At 45.9% G+C, this 13,940-nt stretch overlaps 1 protein-coding gene across 2 annotated transcripts in view; it reads right to left on the reverse strand.

Annotated features, from left to right (window-relative positions):
* PLEKHA7 (pleckstrin homology domain containing A7) overlaps positions 1–13,940 on the reverse strand; it is a gene marked incomplete at both ends in the record, with an annotated part of 207,139 nt that overhangs the window by 41,756 nt on the left and 151,443 nt on the right. For both annotated transcript variants that reach the window (XM_082660876.1, XM_082660877.1), the window contains one exon: positions 3,157–3,627. In XM_082660876.1, the coding sequence (XP_082517002.1) occupies positions 3,157–3,627 (471 nt within the window). The remainder of the gene's footprint in view (positions 1–3,156; positions 3,628–13,940) is intronic.

Below are 13,940 nucleotides of genomic sequence, written 5' to 3' on the forward strand. Positions count from 1 at the left end.
CTGTGAATATTTATACTTCACATTATATAATAATGTAAAAACTGACTAGTGATCTAAACAAAAATTATGCTATAACTATATTATGAAGCTGGGATAAGGGTAAGTGTGTCTTTGGAAAGGAAAGGTAGAGGGGGGAATAAGAGTCTTGAATCTTTATCACCTAGAGTAGAATGTTGATAGCTAACTAAAACTGAAAACTCAAGAAACAGCAGTATAAGTTATCTTATTTGGAAATATAGAGATAAATACATAAAACTACTAAAAGAATTGAAAGTGGTTGCCTCAAAGGTGGTGGAATCAGGAATAGGGATGGATGGGGTCATACTACTTAAATTCTTAAAACTATATACAGGTATTACTTTAATAAAAAAAAGTTTTTTAAACAAGGGGTAATTAAAACTGCCATTCTGGGCTTCCCTGGTGGCGCAGTGGTTGAGAGTCCGCCTGCCAATGCGGGGGACGCGGGTTTGTGCCCCGGTCTGGGAAGATCCCACATGCCGCGGAGCGGCTGGGCCCGTGAGCCATGGCCGCTGAGCCTGCGCGTCCGGAGCCTGTGCTCCGCAACGGGAGAGGCCACAGCAGTGAGAGGCCCGCGTACCGCAAAAACAAAACCAAAAACCTGCCATTCTCATTTTGGGTGGGGTACATCAGAATAGCCTGGGAATTTCTTCACCATATTCATGGACCTGCTGTGTGAGAACTGAGATGAGGTAAGGAATATCTACCTAGTCTGAAAAAATCTCCTGAGGCCTCTTCCCTGCCGACACCCTTCAAACCACCCTCCTAAATATTAGACACTATCATGCCATGCTCCTGTTTTAAGTCCATCAATGGCTTTCATGGGCCTTCAAGATTAAATCCAGACTCTTCAGTAGGAAATACAGGCTTATCAGGGCCAAACCCATGCCCTTTCTATCTGCTTCTATTTCTGGTTTCTCCTGCTTTTACCTGCCCTTGTCAGCCCCATACCGACTTCAGTTCCTAAGAGTTGCTATCAATACATATAAAAGGAAACAGCTAACTTATCACGAGTAGCTTCTCTCTGACACACTGTCTCCTCTACTGGATCCCCCTTCTGTTGCTAACATCCAAGTTGGGATACCACTTATGCACTGATTGCTCCCAATCAGCATGTCCAACCAAATGTCAAACCTCCACGCCACAATCCATATCCAAGTGCCTAACCTAACACCTCCCTCACTGGGGAGTTAATAGGTTTCTCAAACTTAAAAGTCCCCAAAATGGAAACCCCGATTTGCCCCCAAAACTTGTTCCTAAGCCTTCCCCATCTCAGCAACCACCCGGTTGTTAAGTCAAAATTTAAGGGGTCATCCTTGTTCCTCTTCCCTTTCTCTCATCCTGCACATCCAATTCACTGACAAGCTTTTCTGTTTCAACCTCCAAAATGTACCTCAAATCTATTTCTTTCTATTTCCATTGGCACCATGCTGGACTACTGCAACAGCCTCTTCCCTAGGCTCTTCTTTGTGAATCAGATCACATCATTTACCTGTTTAAAACCTTCCAGTGGCTCTCCTTATTGCTTTTTCAAATAAAATCCAAATTCCTTACCTTGGACTATGAGGACCTGCAGGATACAACCCCTGCCAGCTTTCCAATCTCACTCAGCAGTAAGGTCACTTAGAACTACCTCCTAGGAGGTCTACCTAGCCCAGCACCAAGAATAGCAGCTTCCCTCCTCTGTGTCCTTGGGCAGTAGCTATTTTCAATAAAACACAAAATCTGATCAAACAGAACTGACACCTGGTCTGTCCCAGGAGGGAATGGGAAGGTATCTTAGCTACAACACAAAGGGCCTTCCTTCTCCTAGTCTGACCCACAACAATGTCTACCAACTGCTTAGGGAGTTTCCATTAACTCCCAGCGAGTTCTCCACCATCTAACCTCACAATAGCCCACCTGGACCAGATTAAAGAAGTTACACAACCCGCACATGCATACAACACCCACATATTCACAACAGCCCCACCCACCTAAAAAGAGGCCTAGCCTATTCCCCTTGGAGCACCACCACCTCCAGACCCCATAGTGGAAAGTGTGGGCCTCACACAGGGAGAATGGAGAGCAGCACTTTAAAGCATGTGTATCAGGCCTGTGGCAGACTTGGCCTGAGCTCTGACGCATTCACTGTGGCCCCTCCAGCCCTTGGCGGGTTTTCTGAATGCACCACGACTTTGCTATCTCGTCTCCAGTCTGGGGTTTGTTTTAGAAGCCTGAGGATGGGGCTTCCCTGGTGGCCCAGTGGTTGGGAGTCCGCCTGCCAATGCGGGGGACACGGGTTCGTGCCCTGGTCCGGGAGGATCCCACATGCTGCGGAGCGGCTGGGCCCGTGGGCCGTGGCCGCTGAGGCTGCACGTCCGGAGCCCGTGCTCCGCAGCGGGAGAGACTACGGCGGTGAGAGGCCCGTGTACCGCAAAAATAAATAAATAAATAGAAGCCTGAGGATGGCGAGGGGGATTTGCTGTCTTCAAAGTGAAGACAACACACAGTGGCTTCTAAGGACAATGTGGAAGCTGAGTGACCCTGAATTCTTCACATTCATAAATGTGTCCTAATTAATCTAAAATTATAATAAAATACAGATAGTGCTTTGCAAATAGCAAGAGATGCATTCCCTCTAAATAATTAAAACCACTTCTTGAAGGAACGGGTATAATAAAGCTTAATGTCAACAGTGCCTGAGCACTTCTCTACGTGCCTGGAATTAAAAACGGATCTGTATTTACTCTAGCTGCTACAAATATTTCCCGGATGCAGAGAAGTAGCTAAGTAAGAGGAGAAGATCAGTTACTGTCTACATGCCGACAGTCTCAAGGCATGCTCCCTGAGGAATGGGAAACCCCTAACCCGATATAATCTCGTGTGCACTTGGGAGGCTCACGGACTGAGTCTAAACTCTGCCTTTGCCGCTTATCTGTGTGCCCTGGGCAGGTTCCCATACTTCTCCAAGCCCCAATTTCTTTGTTTATAAATTGAGGCTATCACCCCTCCTTGCAAGGCTGTTGCAGGGATTTATGGAGATAACAGAGGTAGAGTTCAAGGCCGGCATGTACCAGCATGTGCTGGGTAAGTGATAGCTACTCTTATGACATTTTTATGCTCATTAGCAGCAGCGATCCTGAGTCCACTACTGACCTCCTGCCGTCCGCCTTCTGGGTCTTTGCCCATTGCTCCACGTGCGCCAGGCTGCTCTTCCTCTGGCTGTGCTTCTCAGCGTTGGTCCTGGAAGGAAAGACCCGCTGGTACCCGCCAGTCCCGTTCTGCTCTCCTGGGCCAGATGTGCCAGGCAGCACACCGTTCCTCTCTGCCCTTTGGGGCTGAGCCTGCTGGCCTCTTGGGCCACAGGGTAAATCCACGAACAAGGCATCCTCTTCGGTGGGTGAGTATGGGGACCTGGCCTTGCTCCTGTCCCGCTTGCCCTCCAGTGGGTCCCTCTGGGAGCGGTACCGGTCTTCCTCCTGCTCCCGCCTCTCGAATCCAAAGGAATCCTCGCGTTTGCGATGAGAACAATCCCTTGCATGTCCAGGTCCCACGCGGCCACATTCTCGACAGGACTCTGTGTGGTTGGCCTGGGGGACCGCCTGCCGCTCCACCTTCTCCATGTCCCTGCAATGACAGCAGCACGTTCAGCCCCATCCAGACTGGAACCCCCAGCCGAGACTCCCCAAAGGATACACTTTACACTCCAATTACCTCCAGGCCTTTGCATGGGCTCTTCCCTCTGCCTGGAGCTCCTTTCATACCTATCCCCTTACTCTGCTGGCCTAACTTCTACTCCTCTGGGATCTGGCTTAAATGTCACCTCCTCCAGGAAGCCACCACACACACACACACACACACACACACACACACACACACACACACACACACACACACACACACACACACACACACACACACACACACACACACACACACACACACACACACACACACACACACACACACACACACTCTAGATCAGGATCTCAGCTGACCCCACTATCACACTAATCACACTGGACCATAACTGCATGTTTACTCATCTAGCGCCCAAGTAGACTATGAGCTCCTTCAGGCCAGAGGCCCAACTGGCCATTCATCGTATGCCCAGAACTTCCATGAAATAACGGTACAGAATAGGAGCTCTATAAATACCAATAAACAAATAAACGGTACATGTGGTATTCTCATGCCTTTCCCTTTTGCTGTTTGTCCACCTGTCTGTCTGGGGCAGGTCAGCTTGGCTAGAAGGCTCCTGAGCCCAGGGTCTCTCCCACTGGCATCCAGCACAGCCCAAAGTACAATTAGCAGCATAATTAACATTCTTCCAAGATGGTGGGTAGAGAATTGGCACAGCAATCTCTTTATATGACTACTTTTGTATCTTGTCGGGGAACTGCTCAAACAGGAATGCAAGAACACTGACCTGACCACAATTCTCTGAAGTATTATTAGTCAGATTTCAGAGATAAGGAAACGGAGGCACAGAGAAGATAAATGACTTGCCCAAGACCATACTGCTGGGAAAGAGAGACACCAGGGCTTAATCCCAGGCAGACTGCAGAGCCCATGTGCTATAGCCACTGCTCTCTACTGCCTCTCCAAATGCATGTCCATGATTTGCACATATGCAGACCTGGAAACTGCAAAGGAGAATGGGGTGGGGGTGACAGGGGAGGACGTGAACCAAGGCTAAAGAGCTTCTGGGGCATAGAGAAGGGCAAGTTTCTTTCATGGCCCATCTCACACTGGAAGCTGCCTTTCTCCCCACCTCCTTGGGTCCTAGTTAGGTCTGCCTCCTCATTACTTGATACCAGAGAGACAGCAGCAGCAGCTCCATAAGTTTAGCAGAGTTTAGACTGGGGAGGCAGGGGAACCCACTCCAGCCTAGCTCAGAAGGACCAGAAAAATTACCAGGGAACCTTGAATGGGCAGCTGGTCGACTTGTGCTCCTTGGTAAAAAGGTCCTGGTCTAGACATCCCTCACTCCTTGAAATGGCCAAGCCTGAGGGTTCTCCATTTCAACAGGAGAACGAACAACGGAAATGCTGCTGCATTTACATCTTGGTGGCCAGACCTCAGGCGTCCCTGCAACATATCTCAGAACCTCAGCTACCAATAATCAGCACTGATTCAGGGCAGATCAATCCAGTTAGGGAGCTGGTTAAAATGTCAGTGTAAAGTGAAAATCCAAACCCTAACACAGATCTGCTTCTTAGTGTGTGCAGGCTGAACTGTTGGCCTTAACTTAGGCATGGAAACTGAGAAGAGCAATCTCACAACTCATGTCCATGTACTCATGACTTCTCCATAAAAACCCAAAGCTTTGTGGAGGGGGGAAGCTTGTTTGGACCTCCTTCTATCCATCACTAGGGGACATCTTCCCCCCCATCTCCCACCCCTTCTTCTAACAGTGTTTCAGTTTTCATTTGGGGATCACCCTCCCCACGCTCAGTCCTTGTGGTTTAAAAGGTGCTGCTGACTCTACAAGTCCCTGTGGAGCTGAGGATCCAAAGTCTCAGTGACTGGCTCAGAGGCTGACACATCACCCAATCCAGGCCAATCAGAGTTAGCTCTAGGACTCTGGTTGGAGCTGGTCTTGAGCTGCTACGACTACATGGGAAGCAGGTACTTGAGAGTGAAACCAACACCAAGAAAAGCAGACAGAGAGAAATAGAATCTTAAAGACTTGGCCTGAACTAGATTTAGCCACACCTAAACCAGATATATCCTTGGACTTCTTGGTTGTGCATCAATATATTCTGTTTCTCACTTAAGCTAGTCTGAGTTTGGTCTCTATTACTTATAGCAGAAGGAGTCCTATTACATCATTTTATAATGACATATTTAGATGGTGATCTCCAAGGACCCTTCCATTCCTAAAGTCCAGTGAGTCTATAAGCTCAAGTAGTAGGAACAGATGGGAAATATTCAGGGACCTGCACTTTAAGAAAAAGCAATTCTTACCATAAGTTTTTAAAGGGACGACTCTGTTCCACAATGTACACGTTATAGGTTTTAACTTTGTCTTTCTTTTCTTCCTTTAATCCTCCCTCCCAACACCACATCAGTGTAACCCCAGTCTTCAAGTCATCTAAGTTGGCCTTTATCTACTCTACTGTTTCTCAAATTCAGGAAACCACCCCTTAGTGGTGTGCTTAGGCTGCTGTCTAGAAGATTAAAGCTCTGGCTGCCCTCTGGGTCACACCCCAGCCAAGATGCTGAAGCTTTAGAACCTGCTTACTCCAATTGTGAGACCGAAGTAACTGTACCTCCTTGTTATTCCCACCACAAAGATAAACAGCGCCTTGTCGTAAAAGCCATGTAGTAAAACGAATATGCACCTAAATGGATGACATTAGAATTGAAGGGAAAAGAGGGTTTCTTCAATCGACAGATGAATGGATAAAGAAGATGTGGTACATATATACAATGAAATGTTACTTAGCCACTAAAAAGAATGAAATAATGCCATTTGCAGCAACATGGATGGACCTGGAGATTAGCATACTAAGTGAAGTAATTCAGAAAGAGAAAGACAAATACCATATAATATCACTGATATGTAGAATCTAAAATATGACACAAATGAACTTATCTATGAAACAGACCCACAGATATAGAGAACAAACTTATGGTTGCAGGGGGTGGGGAGGTGTGGGGATGGATTGGGAGTTTAGGATTAGCAGATGCAAACTATTATATATAGAATGGATAAGCAACAAGGTCCTACTGTATAGCACAGGGAACTATATTCAATATCCTGTGATAAACCAGAATGGAAAAGAATATGAAAATGAATGTATATATAACTGAGTCACTTTGCTGTACAGCAGAAATTAATACAACATTGTAAACCAACTATACTTCAATAAAATAAATTTTAAAATAAAATAAAATAAGAGAATGTCCTCAACTTCAGAACCCGGGGGTTGTGGGTACTGTGTCTTAGCCGAACCAACTGTAACGGGCATTTTTCTTCTTTTACCAATCAACTTCCATGTATTTATTGAGAACCTATATATCCCCACTGGTACAGGCACTAGGGGATATAAGAAAGTAGTAGAGAAAATAGCCTCTGCTGTCAAACCCAGACAATCCTAAAGTCTGATTTAATCATGGTAACCACATTTAATACTGTTCTCATAAGCTGACCCCAAATCATGGAGTTTGCCAGTCTTTTCTAACCTTGGAATTAACTTATAACTACAAATATTAGCCCCTACTGTGTGTGTACATATGAGTGTATATACTCCGACACATGCCAACACGTCCTGAATATAAAGTTGATTGAGAAAGATAAACCCTTTTCTCAGATTGACACCAGCATTTACTGCAAAACAAACCTTTAGAGGATGGCTAAAAGAATGGCTGTCTGCTTGCTACCTGGCAGCTTTCTAGGCCCTAATACTCGGGCTTATGAACAGCTTCTATTTCCACAGCTGCTGGGACTCACCTCAGATAAGATGCCTTTGTGTCCAAAACGTTCAGGCTCTGGCTGCACGGAAGAAAGGTGAAGGGAATGTTCCCGACCCCCCCACCTTACCTGACAAACATTTAACTTAGTAAGTTACGGGATTTAAGGCAAAAGTGTTTTTTGGTCTTCTCCCTGTCTCCTTGCATTCCCACCAGTGTAACACATGACTTCTCAAAGCAGGAGATCTATCACAATAGATTTGCAATGCTCAATTTAGCACAGTGGTGGGAAAGAATGAAGTATTCCTTGGCTTTCAGTGACGGTGTCATTCAGAGAAGTTGGCCATGCAGGGCACAGATGTTCAGCTAAGATGACACAAGCCTTTCTTGTGCAGGTCATTACTATCGTTGTGAGCACCTGGAATCAGTGACTCTTCAAAAACACAGGGAATTCCTGACATTTGGTGACCATTTTGGCCACATGTGTCACTTCTCAAGCTTGACAAACCCAGAGTGCATAGGATTAGAGCCAGTCAGACCTGGATTCAAGAGCTGGCTCCAGCCCATAGAAGCTGGGTGCCCTTGGGCAAGTCCCTAACCTCTCTGGTCTGAGGTTCCTCATCTACAAAATGGGGACAACCCCCGCCTCCTTGGGTCGTTTTGAGGATTAAAGGAGACAATGCACAGAAAGAGCACAGCACCGGGGCTGGCACATAGCGTGTCCTCAAATACAAATGTACTGGCTTCAAATATCTATTCCCTCCTTCTTCCTTGCCCCAGTTTTTTCAAAGTGGCAATGTACCCAACAAAAAACTTACATTTCCTAACCTCCCTTGGAGCTGACGGTGTAACATAAATCTGGCCAATAAGATGTGCACAGAAATTGCTGGATGGGTTTCCAGGAAAGCCTTTAAAAGAAGGAATGCTTAGCTCTCTTAGCTAACCCTTCCCTTCTTCCTGCCTGGAATTTAGACTCTATGCTGGATTGCAAGGTGACAAAAATGAGGATGAAAGCCACCTGCCAAAATCTGGGTAGAAAGTGAGAAAGAGCCTGGGTCCCTACTACATTAGCCCAAATTAACTGACTCTAGATCCCTGCTAGTGAGAAAACTAAAACTCAATTTGATTACGCCACCCTAAGTTGGGTTGTTCTATTACTGGCAACCAAACGCAATCCCTAACTGATGCAAGGGGCTGAGCCCATCATTAGCAGGGACTGGGCCACCCCATTTTCAGCACATCACAGCAATGCTTTATGTCTGCTTAGAGAAAATCCTTGTTTTCCCCTGCAAGTGGGAAGAGCACCTATCTCAGACTGAGGATACTTCTATCTTATTCCTGTCCTTCACAAGAACTTGGAAGTAAACAGATCATACCAAGCAGTTGTACACTGACTATTATTTTATTCTGCCTCCAAACGCTTTATCTCACCAGGAAATAAGGAACAATATTTACTTCTATCTTAATGTTAAACACACACACCCACTGAAATCTCATTCAAAGACTTGGGTGAGAAAAGGAACGACAGCTTGTAGGAGCTTGGCTGGACCTTGGTCCTGTTGGCAGACACAGCCTTCCTGTTGCAATCCCACTGGAGGATCCCTCCCTACTCACCATACCTAAATGACCAAACTAATAGCCCAAGAACAAGGGTCAGGCCACTGATAATCCTTGGAGAGTTTGGTCTGAGCCAGGTCAAGGGCAGAAGTTCCTGAGCACTGACCCCAAGGCTCAGGAGGGCAGTGGGCTCAAAAGCTGGAACCCACCCTGAGCACAGTCCATAGACTTGTATAAAAGGCTGAAGAGGATGGGCCCAAAGTCTCTAGGAAGCATGAAGGCAGGCTTGCTCAGTTGAATTAGTTCCTAGATTTGAGGAAGGAAATGGCTGGAGAGAAATGGAGACAGGAATCCGGTTCTACTTTTCCCCAGAGTTAAATAGGGCAGTTCCCCTGGGATGGGGGAAGATAACTTGCTGCCTTTCACTCTCTGCTCTAAATAAACAAGAAGAGGGCCTGTCCTCCCCCAGAGAAGAGTGAGACTGAAGGATAAATGAAACACCAGACTCCCACCTGAGGCCATCACTTGCCTCAGCAGAGTGGCTATCGGCAAAGTCCCCTGTGGAGTTTTAAGGACCTGACAAACCAGACGAAGAAGAAAGGAAAGATATATAATGGCTGCCAGGTCTCCTCACTTTGCTCATTCCTGCCCGGAGAATCCTTCCCTCTTCCTTCTAGCTGCGTAAGTAACGCTCAACTGTCACAGCCCAACCTGAGCCAGTCTGGCACGCACCAAGCTCCCTCACTTCCCATCTCTCTACAGCAGTTACAGTCTGGGTCATTCATTTTCTGTGGCCAATGCTTGGTTATTATATGCTGCGTCCTACTGTGTGCCAGGAACCTGACATAGGTTCCATCTCTAATCCCTACAACAATCTTGCAAGGTCAGTACTGTCAAGCCCAGAGAGGCTGAGGGCACTCACGTGAGCACCAGATTACTTACAATAAATTGTCTCTACTGAAAGACAGGGACTGTGGTGAGCACGTACTAACTGCAAAAGTAAGTTAAGCTATAAGCACTTCAAATATATTATCTCTTCTTATCATTGCACAAAGCTAGAGATATTATTGTTTCATTATAGGTAATGAACGTGAAACTCAGGTTAAGCAACTTGCTCTGAATCATGCAACCAGTGACATAAGCAGGACTCAAATTCCATCTGATCCAACTCCAAAGCCCCGCACCTGGGCTGAAAACATGTCTATAAATTACTTCTGTCAAGGGTCCAAGGGGCTTGTCCAACCTCAGGCGTTGTCCTGCCACACTTTAACCAAAGGGATCAGAGTTTGGAAGGCCAAAGATTCCATGCTCTGAGGAGAGTGCACATAGCCAGAAACGTGTGGGCCACTTCTGAGCAGGCTGAGTCCCCACAATCAATCCCACAGCAGTGCTCAGACGGCTCTCAGACACCACAAGTCCTTATCTGAACATCTTACAGGTAGAAGTTTTGTTCATCCATCCAACCACCCACGTGCCCAGCCAGCCAAACACCCACACACCCATCATTAACTGAATGCTTACTATGTGCCAGGACTATTCTCATTTTCAAGGAGCGTACAGTCTAGTGGGGTGACAGTGAGAAAGCAGGCCAACATAACTTTAACATGAAAGTTCTATGCATAAGGAACGAAAGAGTGCTACAAGCAGAGGCATCTGACACACTGAGGGTCAAAGAAGGAAGACATATGCATAGGCTAGGACCTGAAGGCTGTGCTGAATTGTCCTAATAAGAGTGAGGGCCAGGGGAGCAGATGAGCAAGGCCCAGAGGGATCCTGGGCCTCACGGTATGGACCTCCATCTACCTGCCAGAGCTCATCACAGTCTCTTCTCCCCCTAGCTCGCTTTGATTGGCCACAACTCTCCAGCTTTCTGTTCCTTGAATAAACCGAGCTCCTTCCTGCCTCAGGGCATTTGTAAGTGCCATACCTTCTGCCCAGAACAGTCTTCTTCGAAGTTTTACATATGCAAGTTTCTTGCATCAATCAGGCCTCACCTCCACACGTTCCCCGTATGGAGGCCTCCCCTGACCACCCCAACAAAAGTGGCTGCTCCCTGCCCCTTAGTCCCTTCCCATCTCATCACTCCATTTTACTGCCTTCATGCACAGATCGTGATAGAAAATCATCTTGCTGATTTGTTTGCCTGTATACGGTCTCTCTCCCCCTCACCCACCCAAGAATGCATGGGACTTTGCCTCTCTAATGAAGACTGCTGTATTTCTCAGTATGCTTAACAGTGTCTGACGCACAATATGCCCTCAATAAATAACTGTAGAATTAAAGACTAAGTGGACAAAAGTACAGACAAACACACCCAATTCAATAATTTGAGTATGGTTGGGGCCGAGAGGATAAGGAATAGCATAATGTGAGCCAAAGGCACCTGCAGGGACCAGACTCAGGCAGGGATCAAAAGCCCTACTAAGGAGACTGGATTTTATGCCAAAGGTGACTAGGCTATAAGTTCCTTCAGTCCCAAGACAGGACTATAGTTACACCACAGACCAGAGACGTTTGGAAACTGATAAAAAGCGATAAGTTGTCTTCCGATAGGCCCTCCTATCTGAATTGCTTGTCAGTTTTGTGAACTGTAACGACAAGCTGACCTCCTTGCTTAGTGCTTTAGCTTACTGGAAAGAACAAGACATCCTTAGACAAGAGAAGAATAACCAGTTCAACAGCGGGGAACTCAGAAGACAAATGTCAAGGAGGCTGCAGAGAATCAAAAACCAGAATCCAAAGTCTGGTAAGTGGAAGAACATGGAAACAGGGGAGAAGAAATTATGGACAGAAGGAGGTAGAGGGCAGGCTCTGGCAGCAGTGCTTGGTGCTCCTTACAGCCTAGGGCTGGGGCCTCAAGAATACTTGTCTATCAAGAGACCCTGAAGCCTGTGTAGGAAACAAGAGGACAAAGGGAGGAGGTACAGCAACGGTGCTCAGCACCCTCTATGGTTAGAGGATGTAGGAAGAGGCTGGAGGAGGAGAGCGGCAAGGGGCAGGCTGAGGGACAGTGCTGTAGGGAGCCTGGACTGCTGAGCCACAACTCACACTGCTAGGGGATGGGCACATCCTGGCAAGGGAGAGAGTATGATTTGCTCACAGGAGATTCATCATCAATGTAAACCAGAGGATTAACGATGAAACTGGAAGGGTGCAAAGGAAAAAGACCCAATGACATTGTTAAACCAAACCCTATGGAAGCTAGCACATCTGAGATGGACTATCAACTATGTCTTAGGCAATGTGCGAAGTAAGCACTTTATACACTCATTTAATTTAATCTTTGCAAAAATCCGATAACTTAGAAAAACTGAGGTTTAAAAAGCATACCTAAATTGCACAAGTGACACAGCTAGAAAGTAGTAAAGCTGGGATTTAAACCCCGGTCTACCCAACTTCAGAGACTAAACTTTGGAAGGAGTTAGTACTTAAGGCAAAAGAAATTGATATAGTAGGAAGTGGCCTGGATACTGGTTGCTTACATCGCGTTTACCACATCCCATCAAGTCATTTCTCCTTCCTCTGCCCATAACCCTAGCATTACTTGGGAATCCACCCCTACCTGGCTCTCAGTCCCCATGGTCTAGTTCTCAGAAGTGACGCATGTATCCCAGGTCTGTGCCAATCAGTACATGCATTCCCTAGCCACAGTATGTGATTTTGGGAATCAATGTGACCTAAGCCTGTCTAATCAGAATAAGACCTCAGAGCTTCTGGATAAGACTCTGGCTCTTTCCTGCTGAACTTAACTTGGACAACACAAGTCTGGGGCTACTGCAGCTATCTAGCCACCAGGTCCTAGATATGCCAGGGACCTCCACATGGAGTTTAAGAATGAATCCAGCCCAGGCAGGCAGAGCCTGAGAGAATTACTTGTAATGATACTGTCTGAGCCTTGAACCCAACTGTTTCTAAAGCTAGAAGCTATCCTGAACTTTTCATTGACATGAATCAATAAATTCCTCCCCTTTTAAGGTAAATTTGCATTTTCTTTTACCTGCAGTCAGAAGTCCTAATGTACCACATTCATAAAGAAAGCATTTGCCTGTATGAATAAGGATAGAAGCTTTTGGGTGAGAAACAAGGAGGGAGAGAACAAAAAGCTATGGTTGGGGCCACCCACGTAACAGAGATGGAGGTTTTGCAGAGCAGATCACCAAAGTGGAGGAGAGGCAAGATGCAGTCCTGCATGATGAATACTTCTAACTAACCAAATGTCTGACCATCTTATTCTGGTAAAATAGAACATTTAATAAGTCTGAATTTCCTTGGCTGATAATTTCACCTCTCAGAAAATTAAGAGGAAATGTTATTCTGCTTTTTGTCTGCATCAGAAGGTATAACAAGTTTGTTGTTTTTTTTTTTTAAATGGGGAAGAAACCTTGGGCAAAGATGATTATGGGATTTTAAGAGTTTATTAAGAGCATAGTAAGAACACATTTAAAAGTTCAGGAAAAAGCTAGGGACAATACAAATGGCCTGAGATCTGGAAGGCAGCCCAGTGGAGAAGGGAAGGAGCTCCTCTAAAACCAAAATCTGATAGTTAATTACAAAATCTTCAGGTAGGAAAAAGTAAAAAAACAACAACAAAAAAAATCCTAATCTCAGCTAGCAAGTTCATCCTGAACGGTTCAAGGCAGACATCACTTATCAATCACAGCACTTTTTCCTATTAAGCCTGATCTCATTCTCAAGTTATCTTTGACCCAATGCCCTAGTCAGGCACGAAGAACCGAGCAAAGCTGGGACACAAGAATGAACCCATTTAACGTTGCCGGTAGAAAGAAACCAATGTAAAAACACAGGGAGCTCTCAGAGCTCACGTTATAAAAGGACACAAGAAATTCATCAAGCAGAGATAAAATACAAATCCAGTGGAATGGGCCTACATGAATGACTACAGAAACAGTAAAGTCTAGAAGGACTGAGGTTTGTTTATTTAAAGCAAAGTAAAATAAAACAAA

This window comes from Grampus griseus, assembly GCF_964374135.1.
Source record: "Grampus griseus genome assembly, chromosome: 8".
In the NCBI taxonomy this organism is placed as follows: Eukaryota; Metazoa; Chordata; class Mammalia; order Artiodactyla; family Delphinidae; genus Grampus; species Grampus griseus.